Genomic DNA, 17,094 nt, shown 5'->3' on the forward strand with positions numbered 1-17,094 from the left:
CAGTTCGGCAAAGCATTTCCTTGATTGAGACCCGATCCCTATAACTGACTCCTAAAGACCGTCTTAGCCATCTTTGTTGAGCCACATTTAGTCTTTTTCAATTTCGGCAGATGACTATCCACTGCACTTTATTAATGGAGTCCAGCCACTGGCAGAAATTTTGTAACCTCTCTTGGCTACGCTCTTGGAATTAGTTGACAGTAGCTTGCTTTAGATTTTATATAGAAAAGGGAAGTTCTATCGGCAAAATCATCTGTTGTGGGGTTTTAAACTAAAAAATCTCTGGAGTTTTTTTTTTAACAAATTCAAAACCTCATTGAGCTACGCTCATAGAATTTGGTGAGTGTAGTTTGCTGTAGAATAATATTGAAAAGGGGGTTTTCAACCTCAAAACTCTCTGTAGGGGGATTTTAAACTCAAAAACATCTGGAGTGGTTTTAGACTTAAAAAAAAAGCCATCTGGAAGAGGGGGTTTAAACTCAAAACTCTCCTTCGGCTTTGCTAAGCTCAAAGAAATTTAGTGTGTAATTTACACTTTTTTTATATTGAAGAGGTATTTTTTTAGCATCAAACCCCGATGAAGGGGGGTTTCAACTCAAAACCCTCTTTGGCTACGTTCATAGGATTTTAAGTGTGTAATTTACTTTTTTTTTTATAGTAGAGGTACTTTTTCGATTCAAACCCCTTTGGTTAGTCTCAAAGATTTTTTAGTGTGTAATTTGCTTTTTTTTTAATTGAAGAAGGGTTTCTTTTAGCTTCGAACCCCACTGAAGGGGGGGGGGGGTAAACTTAAAACTCCCTTTGGCTACACTCATAGAATTTTGAGTGTGTAATTTGTTTTTTTTTATATTGAAGAGGTATTTTTAGCTTTAAACCCCGCTAAAGGGGGTTTAAACTCAAAACCCCTTGGGCTACGCTCATAGCATTTTCTGTGTGTGCTTTTTTATATTGAAGAGGGGAATTCATAGTAAATTTCGGAGGGGGTTTTAAAATCAAAATCTTCCTTAGTTATGTTCTTGGAATTAGGGGATTGTCGTTTGCATTATTTTTTGTTTGTTTTGTTTTATAGAAGAGGGAAGTTTAACTGCAAAACCCCCTGGTAGGGGTTTTAAACTCAAAACCCACTTGGCTGTGCTGGGGCAAGTGATGGTTTAATATTAAAATCTCACCTAAAATAAACAAAATCAAAGGAAAAAATAAGTCACCAAAGTCCGTCTTCCCCCCCCCCCCACCCCCTTGGGGGGGGATTTCATTTCGGAAGGGGGTTTGAACCCCAAGAACCCCCCCCCCCTGGCTACGACCATGAGTCTTTATAACCAAAACTTTACAACTTTGTTCAAGGCATAAAACCATTATTTCGAAAAGAAATTCGAAGCTTTCATTCTCATAAAATATATAGATAAGTGCATTGTTATCAGAGTCTTCATATTAGAGTTGATGCCTCCACAAAGTACCCTGCCCAATACTAAATCGATGAGTGTTCAACAAATATGGCCCATTGTAGTATGGTCCTAGGGACCACGGATGGCCACCTTCAGAGGGGGGCGCCACACGCAGAGAGGTCAATAAAAATAAAATTATTGTAGATATGTAAGTTAGAGTATACGTTCTAAGGTTATTTGTAGTATATAATTATTAAATTCTTTTTATTTATAAACCCTATATTTCTATGTGATGTTCATGGAAACTTGGGGGAGGGACAGTAACCTAAACCCCCAGGTGCACGTTTTGCTCACTACGCCTCTGTGACATGCTAAGATGCCCAACCAATGCTGGATCTTCAGTGTCGCGGAAAACCTGCATTCTTCCTCAGTTTTATCTTGATAGTTGATTTCATTGCATACTGCTCTATGGTTGTAAATTATCTTTATTTTATAAGCCTAGTGTCACATTCACGAGTAGCTACTGAGCAAGTGACCTAACCTTGAACCTTGTTAACTACATATAGATTCAACTAGAACAGTGGTTCCCAAACTTTTTTTCTTATTTCGTAGACCCCTTGGCCTTGTTTTTCGATTTTCGGTAGACCCTCTGCTTTTGTAAATTCGTCAACTTAAATAGATCTAGATCTATGTTTTTTTACTTTAGCGTCAATTGTCAAAGCTTCGCAAAAAAAAACAGTTCTTCATGGATTTCTCGATCAATAATAAAATGAACATATGCCAATAATAATGCTTCATTTAATTAAAAAGTTTACTTCAAGGCAAGGTTGACTCAGCCACATAAGGTACAAATCAGATAATATTATATATATATATAAAGGTCATTTCATTGAAGGAGAATCACAATTAACATCACGACTTGATTAAATGAGATTATCTATCGTTAACCCCTTTTACATCTCATAGACCCCAAATTCATTTTTCACTTACATAGACTAGTCGTCATGCATCCTTAGGGGAAGGGTCCATATAGACCACCTTTGGGAATCACTGAAGTAGACTAACAAGTACGTTCTCGCAGTACAGAAAAAAAACAACTTGTTACGTCATATCTTGTGTCCTAATTGAAATGTTTTTTAGTTGACAAAGCCTAGGGTTACGTCATAAGTTTTGTACCTAGTCGTAAACGTGACAGAGAGTACTGAAGTGGCTCACCCCTTCATCTTGACACAAACCCTAATTATAGGCTTTTATCTTCTCTCACTCAGAAACGATGGACACCTTCGCCAACTCACATTCACCAGCGCCCTGCAGTTCATGCAGCAGGAAGCTCAGGTGTGCCCGCCTTGCCCAGCAGAGGGCTCCGCATCCGTCCAGCTACCCATCGACGCTTCACTAGCCTCCAACACGGACGTCATCAACTGCTCCATCAACGACCAGGAATTTATCGAGTGCCGGCGGGACGGGACGGAGGTGTACATGCCAGTGTCTTTCATCAACAAGTATTTTGATGTAGGTTCAGCCGAGACCACGCGTTAGAGAAGGCCTGAACACTGACATGTGACGTCACAATGTGTGGGCAGTTTAGACCTATAGCTCGTTGCCACGTCGTAAAGATCTGCGACGCCGTGCATACCTATGACGTCGTACAGACCTGTGATGTGGCAACACGTTATTGGTCTAAACTGCCCACATGTTGTGACAGTGCAGGTCAGTGTTCAGGCCTTTTATAAACGATTGGAACATAAAACATAACTGATGGCTAATTGATCTGTTTCAACTAATCGAACCATGCAATCGTTCAGTTGGTATAAAAGAAATTACCTCGTTGTGACGCGAGCGAAGGTCATAGCTAATTATTATTTAATGTCTGACTTTTGCCGCCATTTCTCGCATAAAAAATATGGTACATTGTACTTGAAGCCCAAGTGAAGCTTCATAAGTCTGAACACATGTAAATTGTTGGACTACTCAAAAGGACATAATTGACCAAAACTTGACTCTCCCAATGAAGAGAAATCAATCTAAGTGACACGAGAAAGACGAGGGAGATAATATTTTCAATGAGTTGATTCATTTACCATTAGAGTTAATGTCGTTCTATAGTGAGTTTAAGATAGATAGATAGATAGATAGATAGATAGATAGATAGATAGATAGATAGATAGATAGATAGATAGATAGATAGACTGATTGATTGATTGATGGATTGATGGATTGATTGATCTTTGACAGTACCACCCACCGATATATAATAAGAATCTCCTTAGGGTTGTTAGGACCTCAAAGATGTCTTCAAGGTTCATCGTCAAACTCCATTCGGCTGATGTCACGGAGCTGACTTAATTGAAGTTTTAGTCAACCTTCATAGTCACATCATTTCCAGACGTTTTCAGAGTTCATCCATTTTTACAAAGCTTATATCAACTCACTCTGTCTGTCTGACTGTCTGTCTGTCTGGTAAAAAGTTTGAACATGTTTTTTCCCATTTCCCATTATCGGAACAAGTAGAATGTTCTGAATGTAGACAATTAAACCTGACAAGACATGAAACAATAAAAAACAATTAGTTAATTAATTGTTGGTGATTATTTATTTTATTGGATTTCGAAATAAGGGGAATAAATGTACGTAATGAGAGATGTATATATGTATCGTTTATCATATATATATATATATATATATATATATATATATATATATGGATTTAGTCCCCTAATTACGTTTTGACACGTTTTTCTCCCACCTCCCATTCACGAATCAAGTTGAAATTTTGCTTCATTATTCAATACCAAAATTGACCAATTAGTTAATCATTTAGTACTAATTAATTAATTATGTTTAATCTTGTAGAAAGGGAGCCAAAGTCTGTAAGATAAATGGCAGTAATTAGCGGTTTTTTCCCTTTGTTTTTAAAAAGTATTCTTTTTTCTATTGCCTGTTTCGTTGTCAGTTTTATTGTCATGATTATTATTATTATTATTATATTCTTGTTATTGTTTCAGGTGTACGGTACTGTAAGGGTGAAGGACAACGTCAAGTACTATGAGTTCCAGTACTCTTACGGTAAGGTGTTCCCTCCCCAACCGACGTACCACCCTGGGGGAGTGTTTCTCAACTTTGAGAAGTATTACGTGGAGGCCAGGGAGAAAATCAAATGTGTCACAGCAGTAGACGGTAAGTGTGTCGCAGCTGTGTAAGTGTGTCGCGGCTGTGTGTGTCGCGGCTGTGTAAATTTTGTCTCAGCTGTGTAGCCTTGTCACGCTTGTGTGTGTCGTAGCCGTGTGTGTCAATGCGGTCACGGCTGTGTGTGTCGCGGCTGTGTAAATTATGTCTCAGCTGTATAAGCTTGTCACGTTCGTGTGTGTCGTAGCGTGAGTGTCTCTGCCGCCACGGCTGTATAAGTGTGTCGCGGCTGTGTTGTTACATGTGGCAATCTAACATGAAGTTTGAATGTTTAACAAGGCCATGTCACAAATTGAGATGTAACTGAAATCGGACAAAAACCTTTGCCATAAAACAAAAAGACTCCACAAGGGACTCAGCTTGGTCCCGTTCATTTCATGTCCCAGCATTTGTAACGTTCAAACAATAGAAAATCTCAGTCGCGTTGAACTATAAATCGATTAGTTTGACATTTAGTTGGCAACTTTAAGTTGTGATCTGCCCATGTAAAGGTTTAAAACTGTCAATCACGGGAGACTAAAAATGATCTTTACTAGACTTTGTCTTTACAGATTGACGCAGATGTTACCCAGTCAATGTTTGCTTTCATATCATTTCCCCCTCCAATGGTTGCTAGTATTTCAGAACCGCTTACAAAAAAAAAATAATTTCTGAAAAGCTCAAGAAAACAATGTGAACTATTGGGTACTGTCATAGAACTATATTTCGACGCGGAGTCAACTATAACAGCCGCTTGAACGACGGCGAAAGCAAGTCACAGTGCCATTGTTGGTCAGTGATGCCCATCCTTTTTCAGTTGTTGGGAAGAGGATTATAAATGTCCAGCACACAGGTCAATGATCACGTGATCGAAAGAAATCTTCAAGTCCAGCAGAAGTTGCAGAACAGAGCTTCTGTGACTTAATTATGCACTATAGCCTTGTTGCTGGTGGGGGGGGGATCAAATAACGGGCCGGATATGGCCAGCGGGGCGTAGATCTGGCATCACTGTTTTATATTCTGTATTTTAGGGGCGAGGGGAGGTAATTGTTGTATCTTCTGTTTTCGGTTATTACTGGCGGTGTTGTTGATGCAAGTTCCTTAGAAATATTTGTGTATGTCTATCAATAACATACAGTAAGCCAAAACAAAATAATGGAACCGAAGACCGAGTCGAGGGAGAATAAGTAGTATTCACCCGTCACTAATAAAAATAACGGCGTATGCTACGCCACAGGTCGACTAGTATTCCGATAATTCAAAAATCTCTCAGAAATCATGTCTTCTCTACTCCATGCCTTTCATTATTTTTGTCATTAAACTGTTTCCGCACGATGTTTTTAAGTTACCGTCACGTCACTAAAGAAATTCCCGATAAATTATTAACTTCTACGCGCCAGTCTACTGCACTAGTCGATCAAAACTTTTTGTTGCTTATGACTATACCTTTATTTAACTGGTTACTTCGTGGAAACGTCAGAGTGGGTGGGGTGTAACCTTTGTGGACACGAATCATAAAATGTTCCTAGACATTTGGCATTATCTGTATTACGTTGGGAGAGAAATTACTAGCTTGTTGGCCAGACTGGGAAAACTTTGGTTTGACCGGTAAAACTTTTCAAAGTAAAAAAATAATAATAATTTGGCTAGAGAACGAAAATATATTTATCTCGAGCGGAACATTCGTCCTCAGCCGTTCACACCTGTAGGTATTGTTCATTCAAAAGTTCAATAAATTAATGTTCATGTGCATTGTCTTTTAGTTCTAGATTCAGGGGTTCTCAACCTGTGGTCGCGATCCCTTTGGGGGTCGATTGACGATTTGTCAGGGGTCGCCTAAGACCATCCAAAATATGGATTGTTTTTGTCTACTCTTCTATTGCTCTGTGTGTGTGTTTGGGGGTGGGGGTCGCGGCAGAGTGGGGGATTGTAAAAAGGGGTCGCCGAGCAAAAAAGGTTGAAGGGTAAAAATCGTTTCATTGTTTTTTTATAAATTATCCATTAGTTGTATAGAGAGAAAAAAATCGCTCTATAAATTGTAAAAAGAAGGTATTGTCTTTATTTTTTTTTTTATGTTTTTCTTTTTTTTTTTTTTTTTATGTTTTTCTTTTTTTTTTAATGTGTACTCTACTCTCTGTTGTCTGTCCACTTTAGGAGTTCCACTGGCAAGTCAATGGGATCCTAACGGCTATTACTACGCCATCTCTGTGGCTCAGTACGGACTAAGTCACCACGCCAAGAGCATACTGTTTGGGAACCCCGCGCCCGAAGTAGGTAAACTAAATACGTAATATAACACAGGCATTGCACGAGGATGACTAGCTGAACGTCCAATGTTCGAGTCCTGCTAAAGGCAGGTTTTCCTCACAAAATCAGTGTATGGCCTGTTGGTGAAAATAAAGCCAGTCGTTTTATGTGCTGGTCACATGGATCCCACGTGACCGTATTGCCTCCACAACTTGTTACATGAAATCCATGTACGAAAGAGAGCTTCATTTTTTTTTAAACTATTACACTACTAGCGTTACCAACCGGCTACGCCCGTTGATGTGTTCTCAGGCTTTATATTGTTTATTATGGCCCCTACATCCCATCTTTACTAAACTTATACCATCTCAATCTGTTTGTCTGTCTGACTGTCTGTCTGTCTGGCAAAATATGTGTACACGTTATTTCTCACATTATCGAATTAAGTTGAAACTTCTCACAATTATTCACTGGCATAGACAAGACATGAATCAATATAAAAAAAGTGACCAATTAGACAATTAATTACTGGTAATTAATTATGTTGTTTGATACCAACAAAGGGAAACTAATGCTTCAGTATTCAGAGATATGGCCTTAAATAATTTCTCCCTCACGTATTCTCCATTCAGCTTGATAGTTTAAACAATTATTTATTGTACCAAACAAAAATACTCAATTAGTCAATTTACTATTAGTAATTAATTTAATTTGATATCGTGTATAAGGGAAATAGCCTGTAAATTATTGATAGTTATAGTTTTTAAGGGAAGAGTTTTTCCCCTTTAGATAACCTTTTTTTTGGTTTAAGGATTTTTTATATTATTTGCTAGTTTTATTTTTGAGCTTTCAATAATCGGGCCACATTTTAAAGATCTTCTATCGATCTCCCTAATATACTTTTTAGCACGTCAATTATCAAATCAGTTACAATGAAATGATGAAATGGCCCACTCTCATTATCTTTCCTCTCTCTGTCTCTCTCCCCTTATCTCTCTCCTTCTCTCACTCTCTCTCTCTCTCTCTTTCTCTCTCTCTCTCTCTCTTTCTCTCTGCAAACCACACTTAGTTTTGTTTTTCTCCCTGCGTATCGTAATTTGTTTTGACTTGGAAAGACCAGCCCGTGAATTCTAATATCACTTATACGATGTCCCGCTCAGGATCTCCTACCAACAACAACAAAAAAAAAGTTTGTCTCACGTACCAGTCTTTGACTTTTCTTTGGCTTCTCAAGTCAACATTTAATGCTTGTAAGTCATTTACGTTGACTGCAGTGGGAGGGAGGATCCTAGCAATGGAACTGAGATGCTACAGAAGGATCCTAGGTATCACATTTAAAGACCGCATCACAAACCAAGAGATCAGAGACAGGGTTACTGCAGCGATCAGACTCCATAATAACCTGCTAACTATCGTAAAAAAAAAACGCAAGCTAAAAATCTATGGCCACATTACAAGATCTTCGGGGCTCGCAAAGACCTTCTTTCAGGGAACAGTACCAGAAAAAAAGAAGAGGCAGACAGAGAATGCGATGGGAGGACAACATAAAAGAATGGACGCGCCTGTCATTGAAAGAGGTTCTAACTAATGCAAAAGACAGAGAGGAATGGAGAAAAACGGTCAACGAATCTTGCATGGTGCCCCAACGGTCCAACAGACTAAGGCATAGGGAAGGGAAGGGAATGTTGCTTTTCGACCGCTCCCCTTCCCACACACACACACAAACGCTTTCACACAGTTCGGCCTTTTTATTGCAAAGACAACTGCCCCCCCCCCCAACCACCCCTTAATTCTTTTTTAGAATCCTCCAATTGATCGAATTAAATTGTAGAGCTGTTGTCATTCGCTGGACAATGTGACCCTTATGTATTGATTTCTTTTTAAAGGTGATCGCCACTGGCCACAATTACGACCTTTCAAAGTGGACAGTTCCGGCCAGGACGTCGTCCTTGTCTCCGACGGAAGTACTTGTTGAGGGTCAGCGGAGACGCGTGCTGGTTTTCAATGCACCAGGTGACTCATACTGACCAGTGTGTTTTGTACTAATACTGACCAGTGTGTTTTGTAACTGATACGACTCAGTGGCGTAGCTATTAATTAGCCGTTATTTGGATGCCCGGGGACTCGACCTCTTTAGGGGCCCCTGCATTTTGACATTCAACATCATGACATAATGGCGTAATAATTAATATCCCCCACGATAGCTACGCCACTGTACTGACTAGTGTGTTTTGCAACTGCTAGTCTAATGACCGAATCAGAAACCCCATTGGCAGCGAAACATGGTGGGAATAACTCCCTTAGAGCACGTGAGAGGAAGCGAGCAGTGAGTTTTAAGGTCGCCTTGTCCCCGTACAAAGACAGCTCCTGTTCGGACATGTACCAGTTCTCTGTCAAATCCTTGTCCTTCGTGCAGAACTCTGCATTCATAGAGAATAGTCTAATGACCAGCGGGTTCAAAAATTATGTTAGAAAATTAAACCGCAAAAAAATGGCTCTGGAAAATTGAGCAACGAGTGACAAAGAGTTGAAAGAGATGTACACATGAAAAGCCTGCCCTTTAAAAGTAGTCTTTAAGATAACGCTTACACTAATAACGCACGTTTGTTGATGCATTGTAAGATTTTTACTTCGAAATACAAATCGTTTAGTTCAGGGCTCAGGGGTTCTCAACTTGTGGGTCTCGACCCCCTAGGGGTCGCCTAAGACCATCAAAAACATGGATTGTTTTTGTCTATTCTTCTATTGCTGTATGTGTGTGTGTGAAAGGGGGGGGGTCGCGGCAGAGTGGGTGATTGTAAAAAGGGTCGCTGAGCTTAAAAGGTTGAGAACCGCTGGTTTAGTTCAATGTCGGTGTTTTAAATTTCATCTTCTTCTTCTTTCTCCGGTGTTTTAAATGATTTTTACCCACATTTGTACAATCCCTCCCATTAGCGTGCAAACTCTGCTAACTTTGCTACAGTGAAAACTCAGGTTTCAACGTTTTACGTTTTGAAAATATAATCATTTTAGAATTAAATTTGGCTTACGTAATTTTTTTTTAAATTTTGAACGTGGCCTCATCTGGAATTCCCGCACTCGACTCAAATGTTTTTTGTTTTTATTTTGTAAAAAGGTAAAAAATAAATAGATGTTCATAAACGTTGTGTGTTCTTTAGAAATTTAGAAACGAGCTGGACTGTAGTAGAAGAACTTGATTGTGCAAAGCTCACAGGTAAACTCTTTTGAATAGTGAAGAATTACAAAAAAAAAAATTAAATAGAATGGGGAATTAAAGACCACCAGCAGACTCATAAAGGAGGAAATTATTTTTTTTTATTTTTTTAAATTTTTTACAAAGCTTATATCAACTCACTCTGTCTGTCTGTCTGTCTGGTAAAATGTTTGAACACGTTACTTCTCCCAAACCCATTCTCGGTATAAGTTTAAACTTTGCGAAGACAATAAATACATGAAGTTTTTTTTTTGTTAATTAACCAATTGGTCATTTAGGAGTAATTCTTTTTTTTTTGTTTGGTACCAAGAAGGGAAATTAATCCTTCAGTATTCAGAGACATGGCTAAATATATAGGGCATAGTCCAGTTAGATAAGTGAACACGTTATTTCTATCACATCCATTTCTCGGATAAAGTTGAAACTTTGAACAGTTATTTAGTGTACCTGATGTCAGGGTGCATTTCTTAGCTTGGCTTGACTTGGTTCATTAGGGGTGTGTATACTCAATTACAATTAATTAGTAGTTGCTTGGCTCATTAATGGTTATACAAATAAGAACAATTACTACTAGATACACTTGAAATCCAACTCAGATATCCATAAAAATGCAAATAATACTTTAATACTTAATAAAGCACACAATTATATTAACTGTCAGTAAATAATACACAAACACCAGTCCAGGAAGTAAACGTCCAACCTTGTTGGACCGGGAACAAGACCTTACTGACTTACACACTCTCTCGCACATTCAACGAAGACTAAACCATTCAGTTCACAACACGTGCAAGACAATTGACATTCACAATCTGGGGGTACCTATACAAGAGGATATGACTATCATACCAAAATATCATTCTCGCCATACCTCCCCCTGACACCTAACAATATATGAATCGATAAAAAAAATTAACCAATCAGTCCAGTTACTTGTGATTATTTGGTTTGATATCGAAAAAGTGTACTAGCTTCTATATTATTGATAATTTGATATAGTTATATGAGTGGAGATACAATTTTCAAAGTAATAAATGTAAATTTGGCTGCAGACCATATCTAGGTCTAGAGCCAACATGGCGTAGTCGGCCGTATTACCGAAATCATGCGATAACAAAAGTATATTTAAAGTAGCTTCAATTTTATTGAAGTTTATAAGCGTTGCATATATTTTTAGGTCAAACTAATATAGATTACATCTAGATTCTAGATCTAGAAGAAGATCTAAAGTAATCTAAAGTAGATCTTAAGAGTTTCAAATAAAAACTTTAGATGTTCATATAATGAACATACCAAGAAATAATTGCATATGTGTACCTTCTTCGCTGCATAAGTTCTTATCTTATCTTATATAATACAGACTTTTCTTCAAAAAAGAATATGATTACATGATTACATCCTACGCATCATGCATATAGTCATGCATATTAACCAATGACCTAAATTCTGCTAAGTCACTGGTTTTCCTGGCTAGCTCAGGCAACCCATTCCATGCTCTAATAGCGCTTGGGGAGAAAGAGCATTTGTACAAATTTGTCCTAGTATATGAAACGAGTAACGTGCCTTTATCTTTGTATTCTAGCAGATGACGGTGTCACGGGTTCGATACCGAACGGAACCCAAAATTTTAAAGTATTTTAAAATTATTTTATTATAATTATATTATATTTTACTATTATTGTATTATATATCCTTTAAACAAATTTGTAACATGTTTTTCTTGTTTTTAAAGTACTATTTTATATTTTGTTGTGTTTTTTTTTTGTGTTACTTGTCCTACCATTTCTTTTAGGATGCGGAACGTGAAAATTGTTCGCTTGTTGTAAAACATTTTAAATGCATAGTCTACGCTCATTTGAACCAATACTTAGAATACACGCCGCCATTAGGCCTTCTGTGTCTTTAAGATGATTGTGTTGCTACTGTTTAATGAAAATTACACTGTAAAGTAAAGTTGTCTTGTTTGATGTGTTTAGAATCTCACCATGTTGCTGGACCCACTATCAAGCTGAACACAGCGCTTCAAGCCCTGTGCCTCGACGTTTTTATGACTGGTCCAGGGGGAGTAACAGTGAAAATTGTGAACAAGCTAGGCAGCGAGGGTTATATCCACTTCATACAAGACGACGCCTACATGATAGTGGAAGGAAATCACGTGACATACGGCATGGGCACGCGACATTTGAACCGATGGTTGCATTTGGCGCGAGACTTGAGTGTGGACTGGATGAAAAGTGAGTCCTTTGTTACACGTTAGAGCTTTCTGCCTCCTGGAGTAGGGGCAAAGGGATTAGGGGAAGCCCCTAATTTGTCGGTGGGAGGGGAGGAGATTTATCAAACAGATAAAGAGTTGATCCTAATATTACTCCTTGTAATTAAAACATCTACATGGCTTTAGTGCCGAAACCAAGGTTTCTATCAGTGTCCCATTCTTCTTAGATAGATCTATCTATCTATCATCATTTAGATAGATAGATAGATAGATAGATAGATAGATAGATAGATAGATAGATAGATAGATAGATAGATAGATAGATAGATAGATAGATAGACAGACAGACAGACAGACAGACATACAGATAGATAGATAGATAGATAGATAGATAGATAGATAGATAGATAGACAGACAGACAGACAGACAGACGGACAGATAGATAGATAGATAGATAGATAGATAGATAAATACAGAATATTTAGAGATCTTCTCGCTTCGGATTTTATTCTATTTTATATGTAAAGTTTATCGAGTTTTCATAACAGTTCATCTCATGTTATTAAAAAGTTCTTCCATTAATTAGCCAGTGGCAAAGAATATTTCGTTTCTTCAGACATTATTCTAAATATTGTCAGATTTAGGGCATAAAAGGAGAAAAATAGTCATTTAAGGACAGTAGCCTACTAAGCTGACTCAATACTTATAAGAGTAGTAAAGTTCCCCATTCAGACCTTGAGGTCTATAGGGCAGATGATGTAAAGTTCATCTGATTCTGTGGCCTACGGTTAACGGCAGATGCCCATTAGAGCTGGGTGGACTCAGAGGCACTCGAAGATCCTGAAGTTAAAAATCCCAGTCTTTACCAGGATTCAAACCCCGGACCACGGTTCGGTAGCGCTTTACTGCTCAGCCACCGCGCCTCCACTTATAAGAGTGCTAGACCATTAGTGCTAACGAGTAGTTACGAAAACTCTATGTCACGTGGTCTGGATGATCTCATTTCCAGGTCTCGGTCCAGTGAAGTACAATTCACCAAACTTGTTCTTCAAAATTGTCGATGTTACGTTGCATGGCAACGGTTATTTGGACAACCTTACTGTGGCAGCCAACGCTCATATAGACCATCTGATCCACTCGGCTGATTGGCTGGTAAGTGTTGATTACGTCATGATTAGCCTACTAGAAACTAAAATTGTAACCCCCCTCTCCCTATGTAGGCGAGGTAGAGTCACGGGTCTTTATGACAGGTGGGTAGGTACCATGAAAAGGTCATATGGTTGTAATACGCCAAGTGAAATAAAATGCTTGCTTTTTTAATCAACATTAGATATACACCTAAACTATTCCTAACATTATGGCTGAGACAGCAAACGTAACAGTAGTCTTAGTCTTACATATTTGTCCAGGAAAAGAAATCATGTCAAGGCCAAATATTAGTCAAGGAAAAATAATAATGTCAAGGATAAAAATATTAGTCCAGGAAAAAGAATTGTGTTAAATATTTGTCCAGGAAAAATGAAGGATGGAGAATGAACGAACAAATTGAAATTCCTATCTACCCAGAAGTAATGATTAAAATGATAGAGAGTAGAAAATGTGACAAATGGACCAGCTCACATCCCAAGAAAAGTATGCCTATTTCAAGCTGTCCCGCCACGACAAAACTATACCGGCATCATTTTCGCCTCAAAACCGGACACAACAGAATGAGAAAATATATGTTCCGAAAGCTTCAAATTGGGACTAACGAAACTTCCTCTTGTGGAATGCCAACCTTTTCCTTCATCTCAGATATAGGACTACTCTTTAACCCTTCAACATAAAAATTTGAGCTAAGAAGAAGAAGCTAAGGTTAGCTGTAGACCTTCTATAAACATCACGTAACTTATGGCACCTAAAGTAATTGTACCGTCGAGGATTGTTACTAGTGGTACTAGAACTCACTTTGACTCCCAGCAGATTCTGCATCAACTCAAGCAAAATATATTGGTCGAATCTAGGTTTTTTACTTTTATACTTCAACGCAAAAAAAAAAACAACAAAAAAAAACTTTCGTCTCACTTTAAATTTAGCATTCTGTTTTTAGTATTATAGTCATGCTTAAAACTTCACTTGGGGACAGCTGGAGAGACTCGCCCAGAACCGAGACGTCTGGAAGAAGCTGGTTGGTAGTCTATGCCCCAGCAGGGGCCACACGCAGAGATGAGATGATACGATGATAAACATTTGGAATCTGTTCAAAATCATATTGTAGAGTACGACACTGGTCCATATGTGATGTGTATTAAGTCTTACTTTAAGGGGTTACTGGAGTGTGAAAAAGTCGATTTTGGGTTTTAAAAAATCGATTTTTCAATTTTTGGTGTAATTAAATAGTTGGACATGTATTTTATAAACTGGCATCAAAAATTTTCTAAAAAAATAGCATTTTTTATTGGAAAAAATAGCATTTAATGATGCATGGTAAACACGATTTTACATTTTTTAATACAAATTCACGTTTTTGAGTGAATCCATTTTGTGTGACCCCCTCCCCCTCCCTGTAGAATATTTCTAAAATCTCTGGAACTAATAGAGATAAATGTGTCAAATTTGGTACACATATTCAGAGATAAATAATACAGAGAATCAGCTAGTTTTAAGGACTTTATCTGAAGAAGTTTGTAATATATGATCTTTTGGAAAAAAAAATGTGGATGCATTTTACAGGTAAAAAAATTTCACCATTTTAAAAAAAATTGTAAAATGCACAATACTAAGGAAAAATGTATAAAATCTAGCTAGCTCCTTCCAGCCACCTTTATTCTTTAAGGTTTATGTATTTTTAGCTTTGAAATTATCAATTTTAAAAATTTTTTAGAATTTTCCTATATGAACTAATTTTTGTTTATATTCAAGATGGCCGCCATTACCATGGCAACCCGGAAACATTAGACGACATTCAACATATTTTTTTTTGAGTTATCATATGATATAATATAACAAAAGTTATTAAGTTAAAGCAAAAATTTTAAAAATAAAATTTCGCACTCCAGTAACCAGTAAAAACAAATATTTAGGTCTGGCCTATATATATTTTGTCCAGGTCAACAATCAAGATCCAATGGGTGGATGGCCAACGGAGATCGGGATGAGGACCGGGGACATTCAACTCAAGCCTGGATGGTATTCGGCCATGGGCCAGGGACAGGCCATGTCCACATTGGTTCGAGCCTATAATGTTACTGGCGAAAAGCAATATTTGACTTCTGCAATCAAAGGGCTTCATTTATACGAGGTGATTTCTTGAATACTTTTTATTCTCAATAGAGGAACCCAGCGCACATAGGCTGAAAGTACACAAACACTCGGTTCTAGGCTATTCCCCCCTAGTTGGGTCCATGTTCACCCTGCAGTCCTTCCATCATGTTTTACTCCCAGTGGAGCATATGGCCGCAGCAGTACTCCGCCATCGGACTCTATTCCACCCAAATCCCTTCAGTTGGGTCTATGTTCACCCTGCAGTCCTTCCATCATGTTTTACTCCCAGTGGAGCATATGGCCACAGCAGTACTCCGCCATCGGACTCTATTCCACCCAAAACCCTCCTCCCGCGCCTTCCTCGCTCTCCAGGAATGCGTACATTTGTCGTTTGGACAACAGTGTCTTTCAGGAAGTGTTCACCCGTCACTAAATAGAGGCGTATGCTACGCCGCGGTTCGGCTAGTTTTATTTATTAGGTTAAAACTTATATTTTAAAAAGATTGTTTCAATCTTTGTTACTGCTTGTCTCCGGCAGCTAGGCTCAGAAGAAGGAGGTGTCCGGGCTCGGTTCCTGGGACAACTAGACTGGTATGAGGAGTATCCCACCACACCGACCAGCACCTTTGTTCTCAATGGTTTTATCTTCTCCATGCTGGGACTCTATGACGTCATGGTAAGATCTCGGATAACATGCATTGCTTGGGATTGGTCCAAAATATGTGTTATAAGTGAGCTGACAAATAGGCCTACTATGGCATCAAGCCAATAGAGACAAATGTTGCTTTAGTTTGCGGCTATTGTAATTTTTAAGTTAAATATTTTTAAAAAATGATTGAGCTATTCAATACTAAGAAAATTTCAAACTTTATGTGTACTTTATATATAAATAAATAAATAAATAAATAAATATATATATATATATATATATATATATATATATATATATATATATATATATATATATATATATATATATATATATATATATATATACCGGTATTTAATTCTTTCATTCCTAACTGACGATACCAACGTTGATTTGACCCCATTAAATTAAATTTGTGTTTGGTTTTATAAACTTTGTTTTGTGTTATGTAAAAAGAGCATGCATTCTTCTATAATTATATACCTATAACCTACTATAACATTTCCTGATTGCATAAAAAAAAAAGTTATTGACGTTTAATCATAACAATGTAGGGAAACACAAATGAGCGAAATGAATAATTCCATCGAAACGTGGAAAAAAATTACGGAAAGAGGTTTTTTAAAAGAAAAGGGGGGAGGTGAAGAGATAGTGCTCTTTTAATGTTTTAACATCGCACACTCGTTTAGACAACAAAGCAAAAGAGAGACTGGACAATATTATGGGATAGTTTCAAAAAATCTCGTGTTGCTTATAGCAAGTACTCCCAAGGTTGACCTTTAATGGGCGACCACTCTGCTATCCAAGGTTTGCAGGTAATACATGGATCTTTATAAAGAAAATGCCTGCAAACTAAAAAGGTCTTACCGCCAGACTGAATGTTGCCAGTTGGCATAGAAAGCAGCAGCAGGCTATGTTAAAAGTAGAAGGCATGATTTTAGGCATGAATTGGTTTCATTCAAGCGCAGTGTTTTTTTTTTA

The 17,094-nt window shown here is 37.8% G+C and overlaps 1 protein-coding gene across 2 annotated transcripts in view; it reads left to right on the forward strand.

Moving 5' to 3' along the window:
• Positions 1-17,094, forward strand: part of LOC106078711 (D-glucuronyl C5-epimerase B-like) — a 32,748-nt gene that overhangs the window by 14,634 nt on the left and 1,020 nt on the right. For both annotated transcript variants that reach the window (XM_056007875.1, XM_056007876.1), the window contains exons 3-10: positions 2,651-2,894; positions 4,388-4,559; positions 6,702-6,817; positions 8,681-8,807; positions 11,985-12,242; positions 13,231-13,373; positions 15,310-15,501; positions 16,003-16,140. In XM_056007875.1, the coding sequence (XP_055863850.1) occupies positions 2,651-2,894; positions 4,388-4,559; positions 6,702-6,817; positions 8,681-8,807; positions 11,985-12,242; positions 13,231-13,373; positions 15,310-15,501; positions 16,003-16,140 (1,390 nt within the window). The remainder of the gene's footprint in view (positions 1-2,650; positions 2,895-4,387; positions 4,560-6,701; positions 6,818-8,680; positions 8,808-11,984; positions 12,243-13,230; positions 13,374-15,309; positions 15,502-16,002; positions 16,141-17,094) is intronic.

Source organism: Biomphalaria glabrata, chromosome 13, assembly GCF_947242115.1.
Source record: "Biomphalaria glabrata chromosome 13, xgBioGlab47.1, whole genome shotgun sequence".
NCBI classification, from domain to species: domain Eukaryota; kingdom Metazoa; phylum Mollusca; class Gastropoda; family Planorbidae; genus Biomphalaria; species Biomphalaria glabrata.